The 20,484-nt window shown below is 32.7% G+C and overlaps 3 protein-coding genes across 4 annotated transcripts in view; 1 reads left to right on the top strand and 2 right to left on the bottom strand.

Annotated features, from left to right (window-relative positions):
- Nucleotides 1-73: 73 nt before the first annotated feature.
- LOC111414922 (esterase E4) lies at nt 74-9,947 on the top strand. Its single transcript, XM_023046391.2, has 5 exons — nt 74-347; nt 397-615; nt 668-917; nt 8,531-8,703; nt 8,788-9,947. Exons 1-5 carry the CDS (start codon nt 105-107, stop codon nt 9,829-9,831), a joined length of 1,929 nt encoding a protein of 642 aa, XP_022902159.2. The 5' UTR covers nt 74-104; the 3' UTR covers nt 9,832-9,947.
- Nucleotides 9,852-20,484, bottom strand: part of LOC111414923 (uncharacterized) — a 23,372-nt gene continuing 12,739 nt past the window's right edge. For both annotated transcript variants that reach the window (XM_023046392.2, XM_071197344.1), the window contains exons 4-5: nt 10,156-10,341; nt 9,852-10,066 (exon numbers count right to left, since the gene is read on the bottom strand). In XM_023046392.2, coding sequence (XP_022902160.1) covers nt 9,948-10,066; nt 10,156-10,341 — 305 coding nt within the window. In that variant the 3' untranslated portion in view covers nt 9,852-9,947. The remainder of the gene's footprint in view (nt 10,067-10,155; nt 10,342-20,484) is intronic.
- On the bottom strand, nt 16,772-19,316 carry LOC139430402 (uncharacterized). The gene is made up of 3 exons (XM_071197345.1): nt 18,991-19,316; nt 18,730-18,917; nt 16,772-17,749 (listed from the first exon to the last, which is right to left on the bottom strand). The coding sequence occupies exons 1-3, from the start codon at nt 19,108-19,110 to the stop codon at nt 16,816-16,818; spliced, it is 1,242 nt and encodes a 413-aa protein (XP_071053446.1). The 5' UTR covers nt 19,111-19,316; the 3' UTR covers nt 16,772-16,815.

Genomic DNA, 20,484 nt, shown 5'->3' with positions numbered 1-20,484 from the left:
TATTGCGTAGGCGATACAATTTAAAAAGATAAAACGATTTCCTCTGCTAATAATAAAAAAAAGATAAATCCATTTCCTTTTAATGCAAAACTGTTCATCCAACAATGAACATCCAAATTAGATTTTTAGTGATCCTCCTCACATTGCCTTTTATTTCCTGCAATAATAAACGGGTAAAAAGGATTGTAGGAGGAAATCCGGCTAATGTACCACCTGAAGATGACCCAGTTGCGTTTGTAACCCATGCAAGAAGATCAGCAACCATTCGGGGTGTTTTAGAATACCCCCATTATGCTTTTAGAGGTATACGATATGCTCACCCACCCACAGGACGTGATAGATTTCAGGTAAAATTAAATAACATTTTTTATTTGAATTTAATCCTTTTATGATTAGAGACCAAGAACTTATTATCTCGAAGGGGTTTACAATGCCACAATATATCCTCCAGCTTGTCTTCAGCCTGTCCCTACCACTGAACGAATAGTTGGAAGTGAAGATTGTTTGTTCCTTAATGTTTATACTCCTATGTTACCGGAAGGACAAGAAGGATTACCTGTTTTGGTTTGGATCCATCCTGGAGGGTTTAGATTTGGCTCCGCCTCTCAATTTGGTGTAAATGTTAATAATTAATGCTTTAGATTGATTAAAATTTTAAATATTTTAGGTGAGGTATCTACTTAGAAATGATATTATCGTAGTTTCGATTCAGTATCGATTAGGTTCTTTGGGATTTTTAAGTACAGGAACGGCTGAATTACCTGGAAATGCAGGTCTTTTCGATATGGTGTCAGCAATTGAATGGACTCGACGTTATATTGGGTTCTTTGGTGGAAATCCTCATCGAGTTACCATTATGGGACATGGATCTGGAGCTAGTAGTGCTTTATTAGTAGCCTTATCAAATGTAGCAAGAGGTCAGAATATATTTTTTTAATTTTGCAGATTAAAAACAAGAAAAATATTATTTCAAATGAGTTTAAATCGCTCTGCTTGTCTATTAAGTAGATGTTAAATTCTTATCGTTTATTTGTACAACAATAATATAGGTTAACGCAAAAATGCTATCAATCTACTTCATTTTGCTTTTAATCTCGATTATCAACTTAAAAAATTTTATAACGAAATGTGAAACTAACAGTGGGATACCTGAGATAAAATCTCTACCACTGCAACTCTAAAATTAATCTGCCCAACAAGAGCTCACAAAATAAGAAAGCGAGGAATTAAAGTCTTATATTAGTATAAGCTTGTAACCTAGAAATAGCCAAAGAGACCATGTGAAGCAGAATTTCCACGTTTATAAATACATATAGAAGATATAAAAATTAAACGCGCAAAGTTATAGTTAAAAAATCATAGTAAGTAACGTGTAAATTATTTATTACGCAACAAAACTTCATTAACATTCAGAAAAAAGAATAATAAAACCATGGTTTGGCCTTAAAAGATCTTCGTTAACATTCTTCTTCGAATCATTCTTCGTGTCTTTTATTAACATTGCTTAAAAATCCTTCATAATTTATCGTGATATATGATTTTTTTTATTTGATCTTCTTTACCACAGTTTTCAAAATATTGAGGTCAGAGTTGAATCAAAAAGATTGTTATAACCAAATTAACGAAGATTAAAAATTTACCTTTCGCGTACTAAGATTAGATTAAATTTTAAAACATTTTTTGATGACGATTGGTGTAAAAATTTTTGGTCTAAACCCATAAATGGCCAACCACTATTCACAGGAATTAGTATCTCTTTTAGGTGTTGGACGCCACAGATAATAATCAACTTCAACCCCTACAGGACATTTTTTATTAAATACTTTATTTAAATCAGGTTTCATTGGCAACCTCATTATAACAATCCCAATACGATATATAAGATCTCTTGTTGCAGTTTCGTCTAGTTTTCTTCTCTTCGCTTCATCATCATTTCATTCATCATCACATTCATTACTAACAGAACTGTCGCTGTTATCACTTTCGAATATTAATTAATGTATGCTCTTTTTAACGTAAAAAGCCGTTTTGAAAAATCACTTTCAGTTCTTGAGAAATACATTTTTGAAATGATCGACAATTTTTTCGAATATTGCAATTTTCGCCGATTAAGTTTTAAAAATTCGTATAAAATCGATTTCTTGGAATATGAGTATGAAAATTTCCCAAAGTGTTAATAAGAGGGTCCAGTTTTCAATGAACCGACACGTTTTCAAAAATAACTTTTAGTTTTTGAGAAAACAATATTTGAAGTTTTAATAAAATTTCCGATGTTGCAATTTTCATCAATAAGTTTCAAAATTCGCTATAAAATTCATATCTTGAAGGATCCTTGTGGAAATATCACCAGTTATTAATTAAAGTATTGTCTTTTTAATGCAACAAGCCGTTATGAAAAATCACTTTTAGTTTTTGAGAAAAAAGTTTTTGAAATGATCGACAATTTTCTCGAATATTGTAATTTTCGCCGATTAAGTTTTAAAAATTCGTATAAAATCGATTTCTTGGAATATGAGTATGAAAATTTCCCAAAGTGTTAATAAGAGGATCCAGTTTTCAATGAACCGACACGTTTTCAAAAATAACTTTTAGTTTTTGAGAAAACAATATTTGAAGTTTTAATAAAATTTCCGATGTTGCAATTTTTATCGATAAGTTTCAAAATTCGCTATAAACTTTATTTCTTGAAGGATCCTGGTGGAAATATCACCAATTATTAATTAAAGTATCCTCTTTTTAATGCAACAAGCTGTTTTGAAAAATCGCTTTCAGTTCTTGAGAAATAAATTTTTGAAATGATCAACAATTTTCTCGAATTTTGCAATTTTCGCCGATTAAGTTTTAAAAATTCGTATAAAATCGATTTCTTGGAATATGAGTATGAAAATTTCCCAAAGCGTTAATAAGAATGTCCACTTTCCAATCAACCGACACGTTTTCAAAAATAACTTTTAGTTTTTGAGAAAACAATATTTGAAGTTTTGATAAAATTTTCGATGTTGCAAGTTTAATCGATAATTTTCAAAATTCGCTATAAAATTCATTTCTTGAAGGATTCTTGTGGAAATATCGCCAATTATTAATTAAAGTATCCTCTTTTTAGAGTTGCTTCGTTAGTTAAATTAGCATCAAAAAAATTCATTTTGTATCTTGGATCCAAATAAGTTGATATATCTTACCAGGTTTCTTATTAATTTCATTTTTATTCAAATATCGCAATAATGTGGCAATGTAGGGTATCACTTCAGAAATGCATCAGAAATTATAACCATAATGGCCGGATAGATATGCCGGATAAACGGATATCCGGCCGAAGGGGATGCCGAATATCCGGTATCCGTCTTTTTTCAAAATCCGTTCCTTCACTACTATACAGGTGTTCATAAATGTTATTTCCTTAAAACTTTTTGATTATGTCGTACACCTTTAATTTTCCAACTGATTCTCAAAGCCTATTTCATTTTAAAATAATTTTCACTCTTAGAAATGTTTGATTAGACGCACCGTTTTTGAGTTATTCTAGGCATTTATTGGTTTGGACGAAAAATTTTTGCACCAATCGTCATCATTTTGACTCTAGTATTTGTGATTAAAATTATGCCACGACTTACAGAAACACTCTGTATAGTTTAGTTTTTGAGATACGATATTTTAAAGTTTCTGTAATTAGTAATTATAAATACAACACACAGTTGAATTTGAAAGACCATAACAACTACGTTAAATGAAGAACTTATTAATTGCACGATAAATATTCATAAAATTACTGTTAAAGATAAATTTCGATATTATCCTTAATTTTTGAGATACAATTTTTATTATTTTGATTTCTATCAAAATTTCACAAATGTTAATGCAAATGTTGAATTAAGAATACCATTTTACCCAGATAAAAGAAATCAAAAATTTGTTTTCAGTACATTAAAATAATATAAATTATGTCTCAAAGCGTTTTGTATTTTGTTATGATATCACAATTGGTCTTTGAGATACGACTTTTTCAAGTTTGTTATTATAAATACAACAGCAATGAAAATCAAACGAATACAGTTTGATTTAAGAGATCATAACAACGATATTTATGGAAAAGAAATTTTGTTGTCTAATTTTGATACATTCTTTGTTTTTGAGATACGTTTTTTTGAAGTTTCTACTTATATAAATACAACAGCGGTGAAAATCAAACGTGCACAGTTGGATTTAAAACTCATAATTATTTCTTCTTCTTAGTTTAGGATTTCGCATGTTATTCAACGGATGATAATTACCATGATTGTTCCCTCTGGCCTTTTCCATTCAAGTTGATTGTGTTTGCATATTTTGGCTATTCGCTTTTTTCTCCCTCTTATCGCCTTGTTTGTTTATGTGTCTGGTAAAGAAAGTGCTAGGATTGACTTGAGAGACTCTCTCATTTTGACTACTATCTACTTACATGTATTTGTTTCTCCAAAATGCTTATCTGAACAACTCTGCAAACTTTAATGCTGTTAAAGTTATGTATGCTGGTTTTGCGCCTTCTTATGTGGATTGCGATCGCTTTAAGTTTCTTCTCCGAGATAGTTAAAGGTCATCACCTATTCTATGGCTTCTATGAACTTCGAGTCTCCCGTCATTAATGTTTAACATTTTTCTGTGAAAGTCCATATATGCATAGTATTTTTTTGATGTTTTCCAAAATTTCTATTCTTTGGAGATCAACTTCGTTCTCTACTGTAAGAGGTATATTGTCTGCATAACAGATTATGTTTATCTAATCGTTTCTCATTTTGCATCCGTTTAGAAGTTTGACCTCTCTATTATCTTTTCCATAATTAGATTTGAGAAGAACGGACTTAATAAATCTGTCTGATTCTTTGCAAAACCAGGATTTCCTGAGTGGCATCGTTGTGTACTTTCGTTGTTTTGTTGTCTGTTTTTATGTTCTCAACTTACCATATTATATCAGAAGGTACTTTTTTGGTATTTAGTATATCTAGTACACTCTTCAATGTAACTATCAAAACCTTTTGTTAGGTCGACGAAATCCATTAAACTTTATAGATTTTTCTATGATCTGTCGGATTATGAAGTTCGTGTCTATTATACTTTTATTCCGTCGCAATTCCTACTGTTCTTCGGAAATTTTTGTCATTGCCTAAAGGAATTTATGTATGATATCAGCTAATAGTTTTTTTAGCGTGGATTTCAATATGGTTACACCTCTATGGTTTGCTGGCTTCTTCTTATCTCCCTTTTTGTATACCGTGTTTGTTATGTGTGTTTTCCGCTCCTGTAGCATCGTACATGTTAACATAACTTTCTTAACGAATTTGCCTCGTATGCCATGGGGTCCCGCGCTTCTTCTATTTTTTAATTTGGTTTCAATGTTATATATGTCCTCTTTGGTCATGGTTCTTCTGTGGTACCTTTATATATTTTTGGCTTTGTGTCTATGTGAACATCTACATCTCTTCATATAATCTTGCAAAGTGCCCTTTCTATTTTTCTCTCGAAAGGCTATTAATCTGAACACATCTCTTTTCTGATTTTGAATCATGTTCCAAACAATCTTCTTCGCAACATGTAAATCCGATTCCATGTTCTTCGTGAACCTTTTGTTTTCTTTTGCTTTCTTTACTTCGTCATTTACTTGGTTCCGAACTCTTATATATCATGTATTTCTAAGTTTTTATACATCAGGTATCTATTACTCCATTGCCAGTTCTTTAATCTTTGGTGTATATCAGTGTGTTCTTGCTATTCCATTGATGTTTACTTTTCGCTTTCCTAGTACTTCATATGCAACCGTTCTTCATATGCATTTAATTTGTCGCAGCTTGTTTCCACGCATCGTCTTCTTCTACGTTATGAGTGATGTCGCAGTCTTTTGTGTTACTCAAATTCTATCAATATTTCCTATGCTTTCGTGGTTCAGAACATAACATTTCATGTGGCCGATCTTAACAAGTTTTTCGTTCTCCAAACAAAACATATTCCGTTTCAGATTCTAGTTCATTATCCTTTTACTTTATTAACCCAGATATGCCTAATGTACTACATTTAGGACGGTCAATTCCTGTTGAAACTTGCAAGGTCATGAGCGCCTGGAAATGCGCACATCACATGAAGTCGTGTATTTTAGATGTAGCAGTGAGAGTGATAACTTGCAGTTTAGGTGTTTTTTTTTGCTTTAGATTTTGTTTTAAGTGCATCCGAAAGTCAAGATAGGTTGGAAATGGATTATTGCCCGGTTCGCTTTGAAAGGTAAGGTAATTTTCAATTATAGAAATTAGAATAATATTATGATTCTTTGATTACAGTAACAATAAATAGTTGCATAATTAGTATTATTTAAAAGTTTTGCATTATTCAGTAAATTAGAGTATAAATTAGGTTGGTAAAAGACGGGTGTACTATATATAGGACATTAGGATAATAAACGACTATCACGTTCATCTAATTACAGGGGGTTTTCGCTTCATGAAGCCCTTGCTATGCTTGAGGACAATGACGACATTGTCAGCCAGGTTGATGAAATAACTATATTTCCTCCTGTAAACGCTGCAGCCGACCTGACAGATGAAGATTCTGGAGCAGAAAATGATCTTACAGTGAATAACCTACCGTCATCACAGTTACAAGCGCCGGTGGAAATCGTAATTGAAAGTAACTACGACAGTGATTTTTCATCAGATGACAATATACCTCTATCAGAGTTACAATCACAAAACACGGCAGCAAGAAACAAACAAAAAGTAAAAACTAAAAAGAGACAGATGCACTAGAGTTGGATAAAAGAAGATAAAAGGATAAATAAGGATAAAAGGCGATCACAGAAAACCCCTTAGAGCTTTTCTCAAAATTTTTTGACGAAGAACTAATAGAATTGATTTTGAATCAGAGTAATAAGTACGCACAACAAAAAAATAGAAAAGCGAATATAGAAAAGCAGGAAGTAAACGCTTTTATAGGCGTTTTGATACTTAGTGGATATATGCAAGTACCGAGACGGAGGATGTTCTGGGAACGTGAAAAAGATTGCCATAACGTCATGATTACAGAAGCAATTTCAAGGGACCGGTTTGAGTATTTGTTTTCTAATCTTCACGTCTGTGATAATCAGCAGTTGGACCAGAGTGAAAAATTTGCTAAACTAAGGCCGCTTTTCACACTGTTGAATAAAAAATTCATGGAGAATTCCTCGCTTGAAGAAATGCACTCAGTTGATGAAGCTATGGTTCCGTATTATGGACGTCATAGCTGTAAGCAGTATATTCGAGGAAAACCCATGCGCTATAGATATAAGTTATGGGTAGGAAGTACCAGGTTAGGTTACTTGAATTGGTTCGAACCTTATCAAGGAGCCTCTACAAATATAAGTGAAAACTTTTCTGAATTGGGAGTTGGTGCTGGAGTAGTCTTAGAATATGCGCAAGCTTTACGTAAGGAATGGCCAGATAAAAAATTTTATCTCTTTTTTGATAACTTTTTTACGTCAATTCCGTTGATCGAAAAACTAACTGACTGGCATTTTTATGCTACTGGTACGGTTAGAGAAAACAGGCTAAAAGACATTTCTCTTATAGATTCAAAACTCATAAAGAAGCAGCGCAGAGGAAGTTATGATTAAGCAAAAATTGTAGAACAGAATATAATTGCAGTAAAGTGGCACGATAATAGTGTAGTTTCTGTTTGTTCCAATTTTTCTGGAGTTGCCCCAATTCACTCGGTCACACGTTATTCGCAAAAAGAAAAGAAGAATATTCAGGTACAGCAGCCGCATCTTATACAGATGTACAATACAAATATGGGAGGTGTCGACCGCTCTGACCAATATATCAGCTTACATCGAATTTCGATCAGAGGAAAAAAATGGTATTTTCCTTTGATATCTCACTGTATTGACATGGCAATTCAAAACGCATGGCATTTGCATCGCAAGAATGGATGAGAATTAGATTAACTTAGTTTTAGAAGGAGAATTGCTGTAATGCTGTTGGTTCAGAATAAAAAAACATCGTCATATCAAAAAGGACATACCAGTAGGTCTCACGAAATAGATATACGGTTCGACCGAATAGATCTTTTAGTTATGCCCCAAGAAAAACAAACTAGGTGTGCTCATTGCCATCAAAAAACTACAACGAGATGCGCAAAATGTGACATTGGTGTACACACGAAGTGTTTTGTGCAGTATCACACTAATAAATAATTTTACGTTTATAGATATTCATGTGCCGAATGTCCTACATGTAGGACGGCTCAAATTTAACATTTAAAAAAAAACAAATTGTCATGGTTTGTTTGTAAGACTTTGTTTTGCTTCTTTAAATAAGTTTTCAATAAAGTTATTATGATTTGTAAAGTGGTTTTAATTTAGGCACATCTGGGTTAAGATTATTTTATTGATAGTAGATTACTAGTCTTTTTTCCATTCCTTTCTCCTTTGCCTGGCCTTAAAATAAGAAAATTGTTTACGGCACAGCAAATCTTCATAAAATTTTTTATATATAAGTGTTTGTTATTAATAATACAACAACGGTTATTTTAGGGCATATAAGTGGAATTATAGCGATGTCGGGATCAGCAATATCATCTTGGGCTATTGATAACACACCCGCTAAAACGGCTAAGGAAGTTGCTGAATACCAAGGATGTCCATCGCAAAATACTTTAACAATGATAAGATGTCTCCAAAATGTTGGCCCGGAAACTTTAATAAAGGTAATTTTATTATAAATAAAACTTGGAAATGTTTACTCAACTTCTAAAGAATATCTAACAAATAATAACTTACTATTATTACAGGGTGATTCTGAAATAGAAAAAACAAGATTTGCATCTCGTGGTTTCATATCAGGCATGTCTGGTCTTCTCAGTGCATCTCCAGTTACCGAAGGCGCCAATGATTACAGATCTTTACCATCAGCAGTTCAATATCAACCGATAAATGATTTAACCAATGGAAATTCTCCTCAAATTCCTCTACTAACCGGAATAACTAAAGATGAAACAAAACGTGCTGTTGAAAATCGATACAAAAACGAAGCTATAAACGATATAAAATCGATTCCGAAGTTTATGGAACAACATTTAGTTCCCACTTTACAAGGTTTAATCGGTTTGGGAAATACAACCAATAAAAATGATAAAGGATTTTGGAAAATTGTGGACCCGTTAAATTTTCGCGGTTATTTGAAAATAAATCAAGATAATATTTTGGGAAGTTTATCTGCTATTTCAGAAGCGACAAGTGATGCGCTTTTTAGTTTACCGGCATTTTTAACCGCTGATTTGTGGTCAAAAACGAACACTTCAACCTTTCTATATCGATTCAATCACGTTGGAAAAGCTAGAAAGGGATATAAAATTTTAGAAGGAAGTAAACTTGTTGATAGTGATTCAAAATCGATTTCGAATAACACATATTGTAGCCACGGTGATGATTTATCATACCTTTTTGAACCAAAAAATTTAGATGGTACTGATTTTGAAGACCCGGAAGTTATGGACGATGACGATAAAAAAGTTAGGGATATTTACACGAAAATGATTGCTGATTTTGTTCGAAATGGAAAACTTCAAGTTCAAAATAAATTAATACCAAGCTTTACAAGTTTACAAAATAATTTCGTTGAAATAAGTTCCAATCCGACAATTGAAAAAGATTTTCGTTTTTGCGAAATGGCACTTTGGGCAGGTTTAGCAGAAAGATTACAAAGCACAACTTGTCAATATTTAAATCAGATCGGCAACATTAAAAAATATTTTGAAAGCGGAATAAATTCAACGATAAATAAATTGGATATTGGAAAAAACGTCAACAAATTAATGAGTGGATTTATTGGTTAAAATATAAGGAAAAAAAAATTATTTCTTTTAATTTGTTAATTTAAAAATAATATATGTATTGAAAGTGAATGCTTACATATAACACAAATTTAATAAATAAAATTAATTGCTTGCTATTATGATCTGTTAAGAAACATCGGTTTTATCTGCTTAAATAAGAAATTTGCAAACCATATTCCACCCATTATAAATTGAATCAGGGCCATTAATCGGAAACAATTAACATAACTAAAATCTGAAAAAGACAAAATTAATCAACCATAATTTTTTTATGAATATCTTAAAATAAACAATAGGTATTGTATAAAATTGTATTAATCTTACCTATTACAAAGAAGATCATAAAAGCAATCGCTGTAAATGTTGATAACCACAAATGTATTTTAGTACTCTCTCCTTTTCTGGTTATGTTTAAAAGTGGTTGTCCAAAATGTTGCAACGATTGCATACTTAAAATAATTAGCATGGCACCAATAACGAACCAAGTTTCACTATGAACATCAGTTAACACTGAAATCAAAAAACAAATATAAGTAAAACAAAACATTAATAGAATTAAAATTAATTTTTGTCGTGATATACATAAAATACAGGGTGCCCATTATGTATGGAATATTGTATATATCTGTGTAAGTACCAACTTTATAAAAAAACATTTTATACAAAAGTTGTTTAATATTTTATTTGCCATAATAAGACACCATTCAATTCTTTTTATTTCAGAAAACAAATGAGCAACGAATAACATTTAATTTTTTTTAAATGGCAATGTACCCTTTTATTAGGCTTATTTGATAGTGATTTCTTTTCTCTTTATGATGACGTAAAATTTTTGTACCCTTATATCAGAAAATTTTTGAAAAAAATGTAAAAACAGTTTTTTAAGTTAATTTTGCCAATAACATTAATCTAGATATCCGAGATCGTCAACTACCTCGAATTATTACCGTAAATTAAATCTACATACAACATAAAACAAATAAACTAAAAATTAGTGTAAATGAAAATTATTAAACTTTGAAGACAAAACGAAATTAGCACTAAAATGGTTTTCACGACAATAAATGTTCAAAATGTTCACCATTAACTGCAAGGCAGTGGCCCAATCTATCATAAAAGGCTTGAAAAGAATTTCTTAGCGATCTGGGAGAAATAGCTGCAGCTTCATCTTTTATTCGTTGCTCTAATTCTGTCAGATTTTGAGGTCGGTTTACATAAACTTTAGATTTTAAATATCCCCAGAAGAAGAAATCGCAAGGTGTAAGATCCGGAGATCGGGGTGGTCACTCTACAGACCCTCTTCTGCCTATCCAACGGGCCGGAAATACCGTATCTAAATATCGGCGTACATCTAAATGATAGTGGGGCGGTGCCCCATCTTGTTGAAACCAAAGATCATCAAGATTTTCTTGGCAAGCTGGGATAATTTGCTGTTGCAATAATTGTAAATAACGGTGACCAGTTAGAGTACCTCGAATAAAGAAAGGTCCAATTATGTGATCTGCACAAATTCCCATACGTTTAATTATTATTCAAATACCCATACGTTTAATTTCTGTGGTGTTTGAGTATGATTTTGAATCATCCAATGGGGATTTTTAGCGGCCCAATATCGAGAATTTTGCTTATTTACATTACCATTTAAACAAAACGTAGCCTCGTCAGAGAAAACCATATTATTGAGAAAATTTGGATTGCTGTTGATTCGCTCCATCATAAATTCACAAAATTCAACACGTCGACTGTAGTCATCTTCGGATAATTCTTGCAATAAAGTCGGTTTGTACGGATGTAACTTTTCTGCATGTAATATTTTGTGTATTGAACCTTTACTTAGAGCATGGTTTAAACATAACTGACGAGTTGAAATGTTTGGATTTTCTTCGATTTCTATGAGAATATCGATCTTTTTATCTTCATCTGTTGCAGATCTCTGCGGACCAGTCTTTGGCAGATCTTTAACATTACCAGTTTCCCTAAAACGTTTCGAAGTTTTGCTAACTACTGATTGACTGATTGGTTCTCGATGTGGATAACGCTCATTGAAAATTTCACATACATCTAATTGTGTTCGTTTGCGATCCCCATAACCGACCATAATTAAAATTTCTATGCGTTCAGTTTCTGTTAAATGAACCATTTTTCTTTTTTGATCTACCAACTTATTTAAATAAACATGATTCTGTCACATTCAATAGCTTACATTCAATTGTTAGGACAAATAAGATTTCGGATATCTAGATTCATGTTATTGGCAAAATTAACTTAAAAAACTGTTTTTACATTTTTTTCAAAAATTTTTTAGTATAAGGGTACTAAAATTTTACGTCATCGTAAAGAGAAAAAAAATCTCTATCAAATGAGCCTAACGAAAGGGTACATTGCCATTTAAAAAAAATTAAATGTTATTCGTTGCTCATTTGTTTTCTGAAATAAAAACAATTGAATGGTGTCTTATTATGGCAAATCAAATATTAAACAACTTTTGTATAAAATGTTTTTTTGTAAAGTTGATACTTACCAAGATATATACTATATTCCATACATAATGGGCACCCTGTATAAGTTCAACTAAATTTTGGAAATACCAGAGGTTTGGTTAAAGAGCGTAAAGTGATCAAATGGTTAGTGTACGGGTCTCGAAAGCATCCGAGGTTACTTGAACTCTGGAAAATGCTAGCAGTCTTCAAAGATATACTAACAAATCCTACTTTTACATCCATGTCGTGACCTAGATATTACAATGCCTTAAAACTAGGTCTGATCGGCTAAGGGAGACAACCACACCAGAAAAATCTCGGCCCTCACCAAATGCTTTGGAATGGACTGGATATACGAAGACGAATCAAACAATGGAAACCGATAATGTAGTTCTAAACATGGAAAATACAAGAAAACTCCAAAAAAAAAATGGACGATGTTATCGATATGAAATAAAGAAAGTAGATAGACTTAACAGTATTAACTGAAACAAAAAATAAGTCAGGGATCAGAAATTTTGGGAATATGTAACTACTTTTACAGCAGCGTTCTAAAGAATGTTCAAGGATACAGATTAATAATAATTGGGATATACGTAGTAAAAACAGCTAAATCACGAGATAAGTTTTTACATGGAATATTAGAAGAGGAAATTTACCTCGAACCCTGATAGTTTAAAACTTAGTAACCCAGGACTAAAATGTATCCTATTAAAATCCCTGTACGGACTGAAACAATCTCCAAGGTGCTTCTTCAAAAGACTGAATAAATTTCTTAATCAACTTTTGGAAGTTTTTGGTTTAAAGGAATGTGAAAGTGATAAATGTGTTTACATAGCAAAGATAAACAACGTAAAAGTGATTCTCGCTCATTACGTAGACGATGGACTAATCTTGACTCAGTGTCAAAATGTTTTAGACAAGCGGTAACCGCGTTGCAGAACAAATTTAGTGTAACGACGTGTGAACCCAGTTACTTCGTTGGACTAGAAACTCTGTGTAAAGAAAATCGAATTTTCATACATGTAGCAAACTATATTGAAAGACTTTTGAATCGTTTTAATTTTAATGACATAAAACCATGTAAGACTCCATCAGATCCTAATGTTGTATTGTCTAAAACTAATGAGAATCGTGCAAATGTTCCGTATAATAACATAAAGATGACAATTGAGATTCCCAATTAGAATGACAACAAATGAAGTAATTAACGCTTTTACTTCACTAAAAAATCGTAAAGCACCCAGACCAAGAAATACACCAGCAGAATTAATTAAATTATGGCCGAAAAAATTACACGAACATCTAAGTAAAATATTTCAGGAGTGTATAAACGGAACAGATATACCAGAAGAATGGCATGAAACATATCATATGCAAAAAGGGAAATGGTACGAAGTTAGAAAACAACAGGGTTAAGAGCAAAATATATGGGAAATATGTAAGGAATAAGATTAGAACAGGAACAAGCAAGGTTCTGAGCCGGAAGATGCATGTTGGACCAGTTATTTGCAATCACCCAAGTAATTAAGTAAAAACTACGCTCTAATTCAAAATCTAAATCTTCTACACATTGACCTGCATAAGACCTACGATAGCATCCCCTTGTGAAATTTTGGAAAGCTCTGAAAAAAACGAATATAAACAATAGTTAAAATAGGCAAAAAAGTTAATAACAGGTTCACTGGAACCAAATGTTTGAAACAAAGGTGTTGTATCTTACTAAAGCTGTTAAAGAAATATTTGGAACAAGTTCCTAGAGGTTGGAAAAAAGTGTAGGAATATAAGAAAACTCATAGCGGATAATATGCTTTACATATTGTCCTTCGATGACGATTAGGTGCTCATACGTTAACATACATTACATTAAATACAAATATTTGTGAGTGGAAATCACAAATTATAGAACGTTGAAGAAGGGAACAAAAGAACGCTGTATTAAGTGTAATACTTAGAGATGGAAGCATAAGCAGCAGCAACAAAACAATAATATGTTTGGGTTTATACCTAATTCAACATACCAACCTTACCAAAAACGTTCCTCGATCAAAGCCTACGAAATCTAGTTCCACCTTAATATTTCCAGCCTAACCCCCTTACCCCAACAACAACTTCCAACCTTATCTAATTGAACTCCTTCCTACTCAACTAATTTCAACTTTATATAATCTAATTAAATCTCTACATAAAATTAAATCTTCCAAAATCCAACAATTCAACTCTAGCAATAATTTTCAAAATTTCCAATCTTATCAAAAGCGCAAACATCAACCTGATGACAAGCCAACCTAACATTAACTTAATTAATAATTATCAAGATCCCAACCCATTTCAACCTCACCCTCACCCAACCCATCTTAACTCCATTTCTACCGAGTAATGTTATTATTTTAATTATTGTGTTAGCGGATTATAAAAACATATACCTACTCGTTTCCTTAACTATGCAATGTAGCATAGTACATGTAAGAAAACTAAGTACATTTATGCACCGGTTTAGCAGATACACAAGCCATAACCTCTACTGTATCTTTGTGTGTTTCAGTGTAACCTCTACATGTTATTGTTATTATTATGAAAAATGGATTACAATATAAATTTACTGGTGTAGTCTACACAAAACTCGAGAGGGTATGTTTCCACAATTACAATACTTTTTCTGTATATATGTCGTATACGTATGTGAGCACATAAATGAGCGAATTTGGTTAGTATAGTATCGGATAACAGATATGTATAGAGATGTATACCATAGATATATCACCACCTTTGCTTGCACCTATATAGGGGACAATTACAATTAACTAAATAGGTAATTAGTTAACTATTACGTTACGAGAAAATTAAAATTTTATCTGAACGCTTAATTTTCTAAGCGTTGGTGAGCGTGGGGATCACGCAAAATTAAATCTTTTCAAATCTTTCAAATTGCACTTTATTATTACAATGACATACGAAATTATATTAAAAGACCAAGACTAGAAAGGAAAGTGATAATAAATCACATCTTAGTAATCTGCCTGATAGACAATTTGAAATGATGTATATCGAGTTAACAAACATCCTTGAAGAAATTCCTCTATGGAAACAAAGTGATGGGGAATAGCGGTATATGAAATTTTAGAATGAGTTCGAAAAGAGTTAGAGAAGGAGCTACCAGTCGCAGGTGCACCTAGAAAATGTTAACACATTAAAGATAACGTTAGAGAAATATGACGTAAACAAATAAAAAGTGGATAAAAACTACCAGTAAATAATACTTAAACTTCGAAAACAATAACTGTACGCGGATAAATCAACTACTATATTATAAAATACGTATATAAGTACATACATATACATATTGTAATGGGGAAATTAAAAATGAATAATAGTTATTTACGTAACCAGTTATGAAAAGACTAAGAGCGAAGCGAGCGAATTTTGTAAATAACAAAATTAGCCGTTTATAACGTGTTAAGTACAAAATTTTATCTAATTCCATTGAAAAAGCAATTTTTGTTCAAAACTTGACTTATTCTATTAGTGACTAAAGGAGCGGCTACACTACCCGGATCCGCGCCGATCAGATCCGCGCAGAAAGTATTCCGATGGAATGCTCCCTGTGTTTTCAAATGTACCCGGCTACACTGTTCCGCTCCGCGTCGAATCGACCGTCCGACCGGCCGGATAGATCATCGACAGGGCATCCATCCGTACATTCGGACGTCGATCGGCTGTTATCGCATACCCTCGTGGATTTTCGTAGCACATGGCGATCTTCGTCCCTTAAAGGACTGTTTTGTCACAGGTGTTTTTTAGAACGCGTATTTTACAAATAATGAAGTCTCTGTTAATTGCGCACTTCGTTTAAACTATTGCTTATGGTTTTTGGTTATTTTATAAAAAAAATATGGATGACGAAATACTTATTGTGTTAGTGCAACAATATGAAGAATTGTACGATCCGACAAATTCAAGATATTCTAATAATGTACGGAGATCAAACATATGGGAAGAGATTGGAAAACAAATGAATACCTCTGGTAAGTTGAAATAAATTTATTTTAAAATGTTAGGTTACCTTTATGACTATACTTAATTTCTTAAATACTTAACTGTTCTCACCAAAAACAAACATTTCAATAGTGGTACGAAGTGTGATCATAATATTCTTGGAATATATACAGGTCCCTATCAGAGCACATATGAAACGTAGAAAACCTTATTCTGAAGCGATTTTTCTAATAAATTTTTTTCGAAACATTGGACGACCTTAAACGATTTTCACTACGTTATTATAAACATTTCGAAAAAATTTTATTTAGAATTTTATCGTTTCAGAATAAGGTTTTCTACGTTTCATATGTTCTCTGATCCGAAAGATACGGGACACCTGTATAGAAAAATAACTAAGTTATGAAAAATAATCTCTAAAAAGTTGGCCCATCGTAGTGCTAAATAATAAAAAGAAACAACAATTCCTTAGAAAATTATTTTATTAGTATTATAAAAAACAATATAATTAGTTATGTAATCTACCAGCACGAATAATGCTTTGCTGCCATTGAACGCTTCCCGTCACAGTATTAAAATAATTTTTATATTTTTCTCTACTTTGTAAGCCTTCTGTAGAGCAAGCTCCCCCTGTTCCTCTTGCATTTGTTAGAGCTTCTGATAAATTACTTTGTTGTTTACCTAAATTGAGGTTTCGATTTTCAAATTCCGAGTCAACCTTAATTCGAAGAAAATTGTGTAGGACACATGTAGCCATTACAACTATGTCCATATTCCGTGGAGAAAGTTGAAGCTTTCTTTGATAAATCCGAAACCGTTTGGTTAAAATACCAAAGGCGTTTTCAGAAACGCGTCTCGCCCGACAGAGTCGATAATTGAAAACCCTTCTTTCATCATTATCACGAATAGCTTGTTCCGGATATGGTCTCAATAAAGATTTATGCAATGGAAATGCTGCATCACCAACAATAACAAAAGGTGCTGGTACATTGGTGCCTGGTAGATTTTTTTCTTGTGGTATATCAAGATTATTTGAAAAAAACTTTTTTCCTAACGAAGAAGAACGAAAAATTCCACTGTCGCTGCTTCTTCCATAGGCTCCGACATCTATTACTATAAATTTGTAGTTCGCATCGACAAGCGCAAGTAGAACTAAACTAAATGTTTTTTTATAATTAAAGAACATGGATCCACTACCAGCAGGCTTATCACAAATAACATGTTTCCCATCCAAAGCTCCTATGCAATTGGGAAATTGCCATTTTCGTTCGAATTCTTCCGCAATCTCCATCCATTTCGACATTGTAGGTTCTTGCATAACAATAGGTTGCAAAATCTTCCACATCGCTCTACACACGTCATAAACTATATTGGCTACAGTTCTCCTTCCTAAGCGATAACTAAAGGCGATAGTCCGAAATGAGTCTCCTGTCGCAAAAAACCTGAAAAATAACGTTATGTATTTCTTTTAGGTGAAGATTGTAAGAAACGCTGGCAACAATTAAGGGAAAATTATAGAAAGGCCAAGTTGAAGGCCACGAAATGCACAACGGGAGATGCTGGAGGTAAAGTAAAGAAAGTAAAATTTGAGAAGGAGTTGAGCTTCCTGGACGTCCACATTGTTCAACAGCGACCACAGCTTTCAAATCTACCCGATAATGATGAAGAGACTATTGATACGATTTCTGTCGATGACACGACATCTGTTTCTGTAAGTCCGGTACCAGATTCTCCATGTACTGAAACACCTTCGGAGCCGTCAACTTCTGGATCTTCGACCAAACAACAATCAAGAAAGAAGCAACAAAAGCAATCATACAGCAATGTGATGGAACAGTATTTCCAATGTAAAAGCCAACATTTACAAAACAAAAGTACTTCAAAAAAAGAAGATGACCATATTGCAAAATTTTTCCGTTCCATTGAAGAAACAGTTAGAACATTACCTGTTCATTTACAAATTCAGGCAAAGACTAAAATAAGCACGTTTGTACACCAATTAGAGGCGGAAGCAGTACAGATGTCACAACCAAATACATTCACGTTCCAGTCACATGAATATTCCCAACGGTATCGGCCCTATAACACTAACCAATTTATTAACCAACAGACATTACAAAATCCAGTAGAAAATCCTATGCAGAATCCATGGACTGCATGGTCGTCCCAACAGCACCCAGACGTTCAATCAAACTCGTCGAATACCTCTTCCAAAGAAAATTAATATTTAATACTTTTATTTTGTATATTATTAAATAAAGATTTATTGCGTGCATGTGTTAAAAAAGAAATTATTACCAAAATAATATAATACGGTGAAAACCTTTGTACTTAAATAATATAATGGCTATACGTGTACCACTTGTGGTTAATATATTATTTAAGAACGTGATTGGGACTCCTGTATACATATAATTTATACCTCAAAGTTACTGCCAATCTTTCTTCAGTTCCTACAGCTCTTCTGAATCGGGTGTCCTTTTTTTTAATACTGTCGTGAAGAAGACTATGTAGCTCACAAAAAGTGGGATAGGTCATCCTAAAATATTCATAAAATCTACCATCATCTTTTATGAGGTCATTGAATAAGTGGTGAAACTCCCCAAGGTCCTACAAATTAATCATAGACGTCATTTATAATATTTACTTGTTTTAAAACTTTAACAAAACATAATGCTCTTACATTTCGTTTTTTATTTACTGAATGCACCCATTTTTTTTTTTTTTTTCTTTCGTTTTCCAAGCAAATAAAGAGAAACTCTTCATCTGTGCTGGAGCTTGAACACGAAGTAGTTTCCGCCATTGCCAATAACTAAGTAATCATTTAGGCGAACCCGAGGTATATAGTTATTACAAATGTGCGCTACGCGCAACCTTCCGAAAAAATTCCGGCGCCGACGGGTAGTAGTGTAGCCACCTGACAAAAATTCGGGGCGAATCTAATCGGCGCGGATCGGCGCGGATCTGACGTAGTGTAGCCGCTCTTTAATGTCGAAGTATCAATTTGTAGTTAGGTAATGAAATCATTACAACACTACTAGTTATAAAAAAAGTGACGTTACATAACGTCAGAAAGACATGTAATAGTATATTACAGGACAAGTGGGGAAACTATGATTTTTCACTAACGCGTATGTCGGATCTACACGAGCCGAAGGCGAGTGTGGAAATACATACAAGTTAGTGGAAAATATTAGTTTCCTACGTGTGCTGTATAGCGTTTTGTTCAATCCTACTATTTAGAGAAAACCCGTCTTAAAATTCGATAATTCCTGAGCAATTTCATGTCGACATGTCGGCGATGACAGCAGTTTTTGACATTGTCATGGTTTTAATTGATATATATTATGTAAACAACCATTTGTGTCAAATTGTTAATTGTCATCATTATGCATAAAATTAATAAATTGATTAAAATAATTTATACAAATGAAATACTTAATTATCTTTCCACGTGTGCTGTCCACCGTTTTTTAGTTAACATCCGTTACGTTTAAATAAAGAGTTGTTCCTTTAAAGGTTTTATATTTAGCTAACAGAGATTGATAAAAATTAGCGTGAGTGAAAAAAAATTTCAGTCACTCGTTTCTATGAAAGGCAGCAGAGTGAATGCAAATAACAACTTTCAACACTCGTATCCAAGTTAGAAACTGACGATTTCGAAGGTAGGATCGAACAAAATTTAATTTTTATAATGGAATTAGAAGAATGGCGAAGCCACGAGTATTTTAATGAATGAGTGCTTTAAGTTTTATGAAACGTGTTTTTGTGCTATTTTTTTTGTAATTCGCGTTTTTATCCTTTTTTTTTAACAAAAATAAAATAAATTTTGACAATGTAGGGAAATAAGTATGTAGCAGTTGGTAACACCAGAGTTCTATTAAAACCCTACTATACTACTTCCTGAATTTATTAAGAATTTTCAATTGTACTATGTATTAAAAATTCGTATATCTTAATCGAATCAAGTTACCTAGCAAACAAATAAGAGAGCACAAAAATGTTATTACCTAGAGCCTTCCTTCACACTTTATCCAAGCTTAAAACTGGTTCAAAACTACTTTCGATACGTGTTTAAATGACAACGGATCAATGAAACATCAACAATGATAATAAAGCAAAATAAACCAAAACACTTAGAATTATTTAAGTTTTTGGCAAAAACAGCTCACAAATG

Source organism: Onthophagus taurus, chromosome 7 (genome assembly GCF_036711975.1).
Source record: "Onthophagus taurus isolate NC chromosome 7, IU_Otau_3.0, whole genome shotgun sequence".
NCBI lineage: Eukaryota > Metazoa > Arthropoda > Insecta > Coleoptera > Scarabaeidae > Onthophagus > Onthophagus taurus.
The sequence above is the reverse complement of the archived record's forward strand: the minus strand, read 5'-3'. Positions and strand labels throughout refer to the sequence as shown.

Bases quoted from the DNA above. Each gene is read 5' to 3' on its own strand.
- LOC111414922 (XM_023046391.2), top strand. From the start codon at position 105: ATGAACATCCAAATTAGATTTTTAGTGATCCTCCTCACATTGCCTTTT. The intron at 616-667 runs GTAAATGTTAAT...TAAATATTTTAG, and splicing joins GCTCCGCCTCTCAATTTGGT to GTGAGGTATCTACTTAGAAA. The intron at 918-8,530 runs GTCAGAATATAT...CGGTTATTTTAG, and splicing joins CTTATCAAATGTAGCAAGAG to GGCATATAAGTGGAATTATA.
- LOC139430402 (XM_071197345.1), bottom strand. From the start codon at position 19,110: ATGGCGGAAACTACTTCGTGTTCAAGCTCCAGCACAGATGAAGAGTTT. The intron at 18,918-18,990 runs GTAAGAGCATTA...ATTAATTTGTAG, and splicing joins CAGTAAATAAAAAACGAAAT to GACCTTGGGGAGTTTCACCA. The intron at 17,750-18,729 runs GTATAAATTATA...GTTATTTTTCAG, and splicing joins AGATTGGCAGTAACTTTGAG to GTTTTTTGCGACAGGAGACT.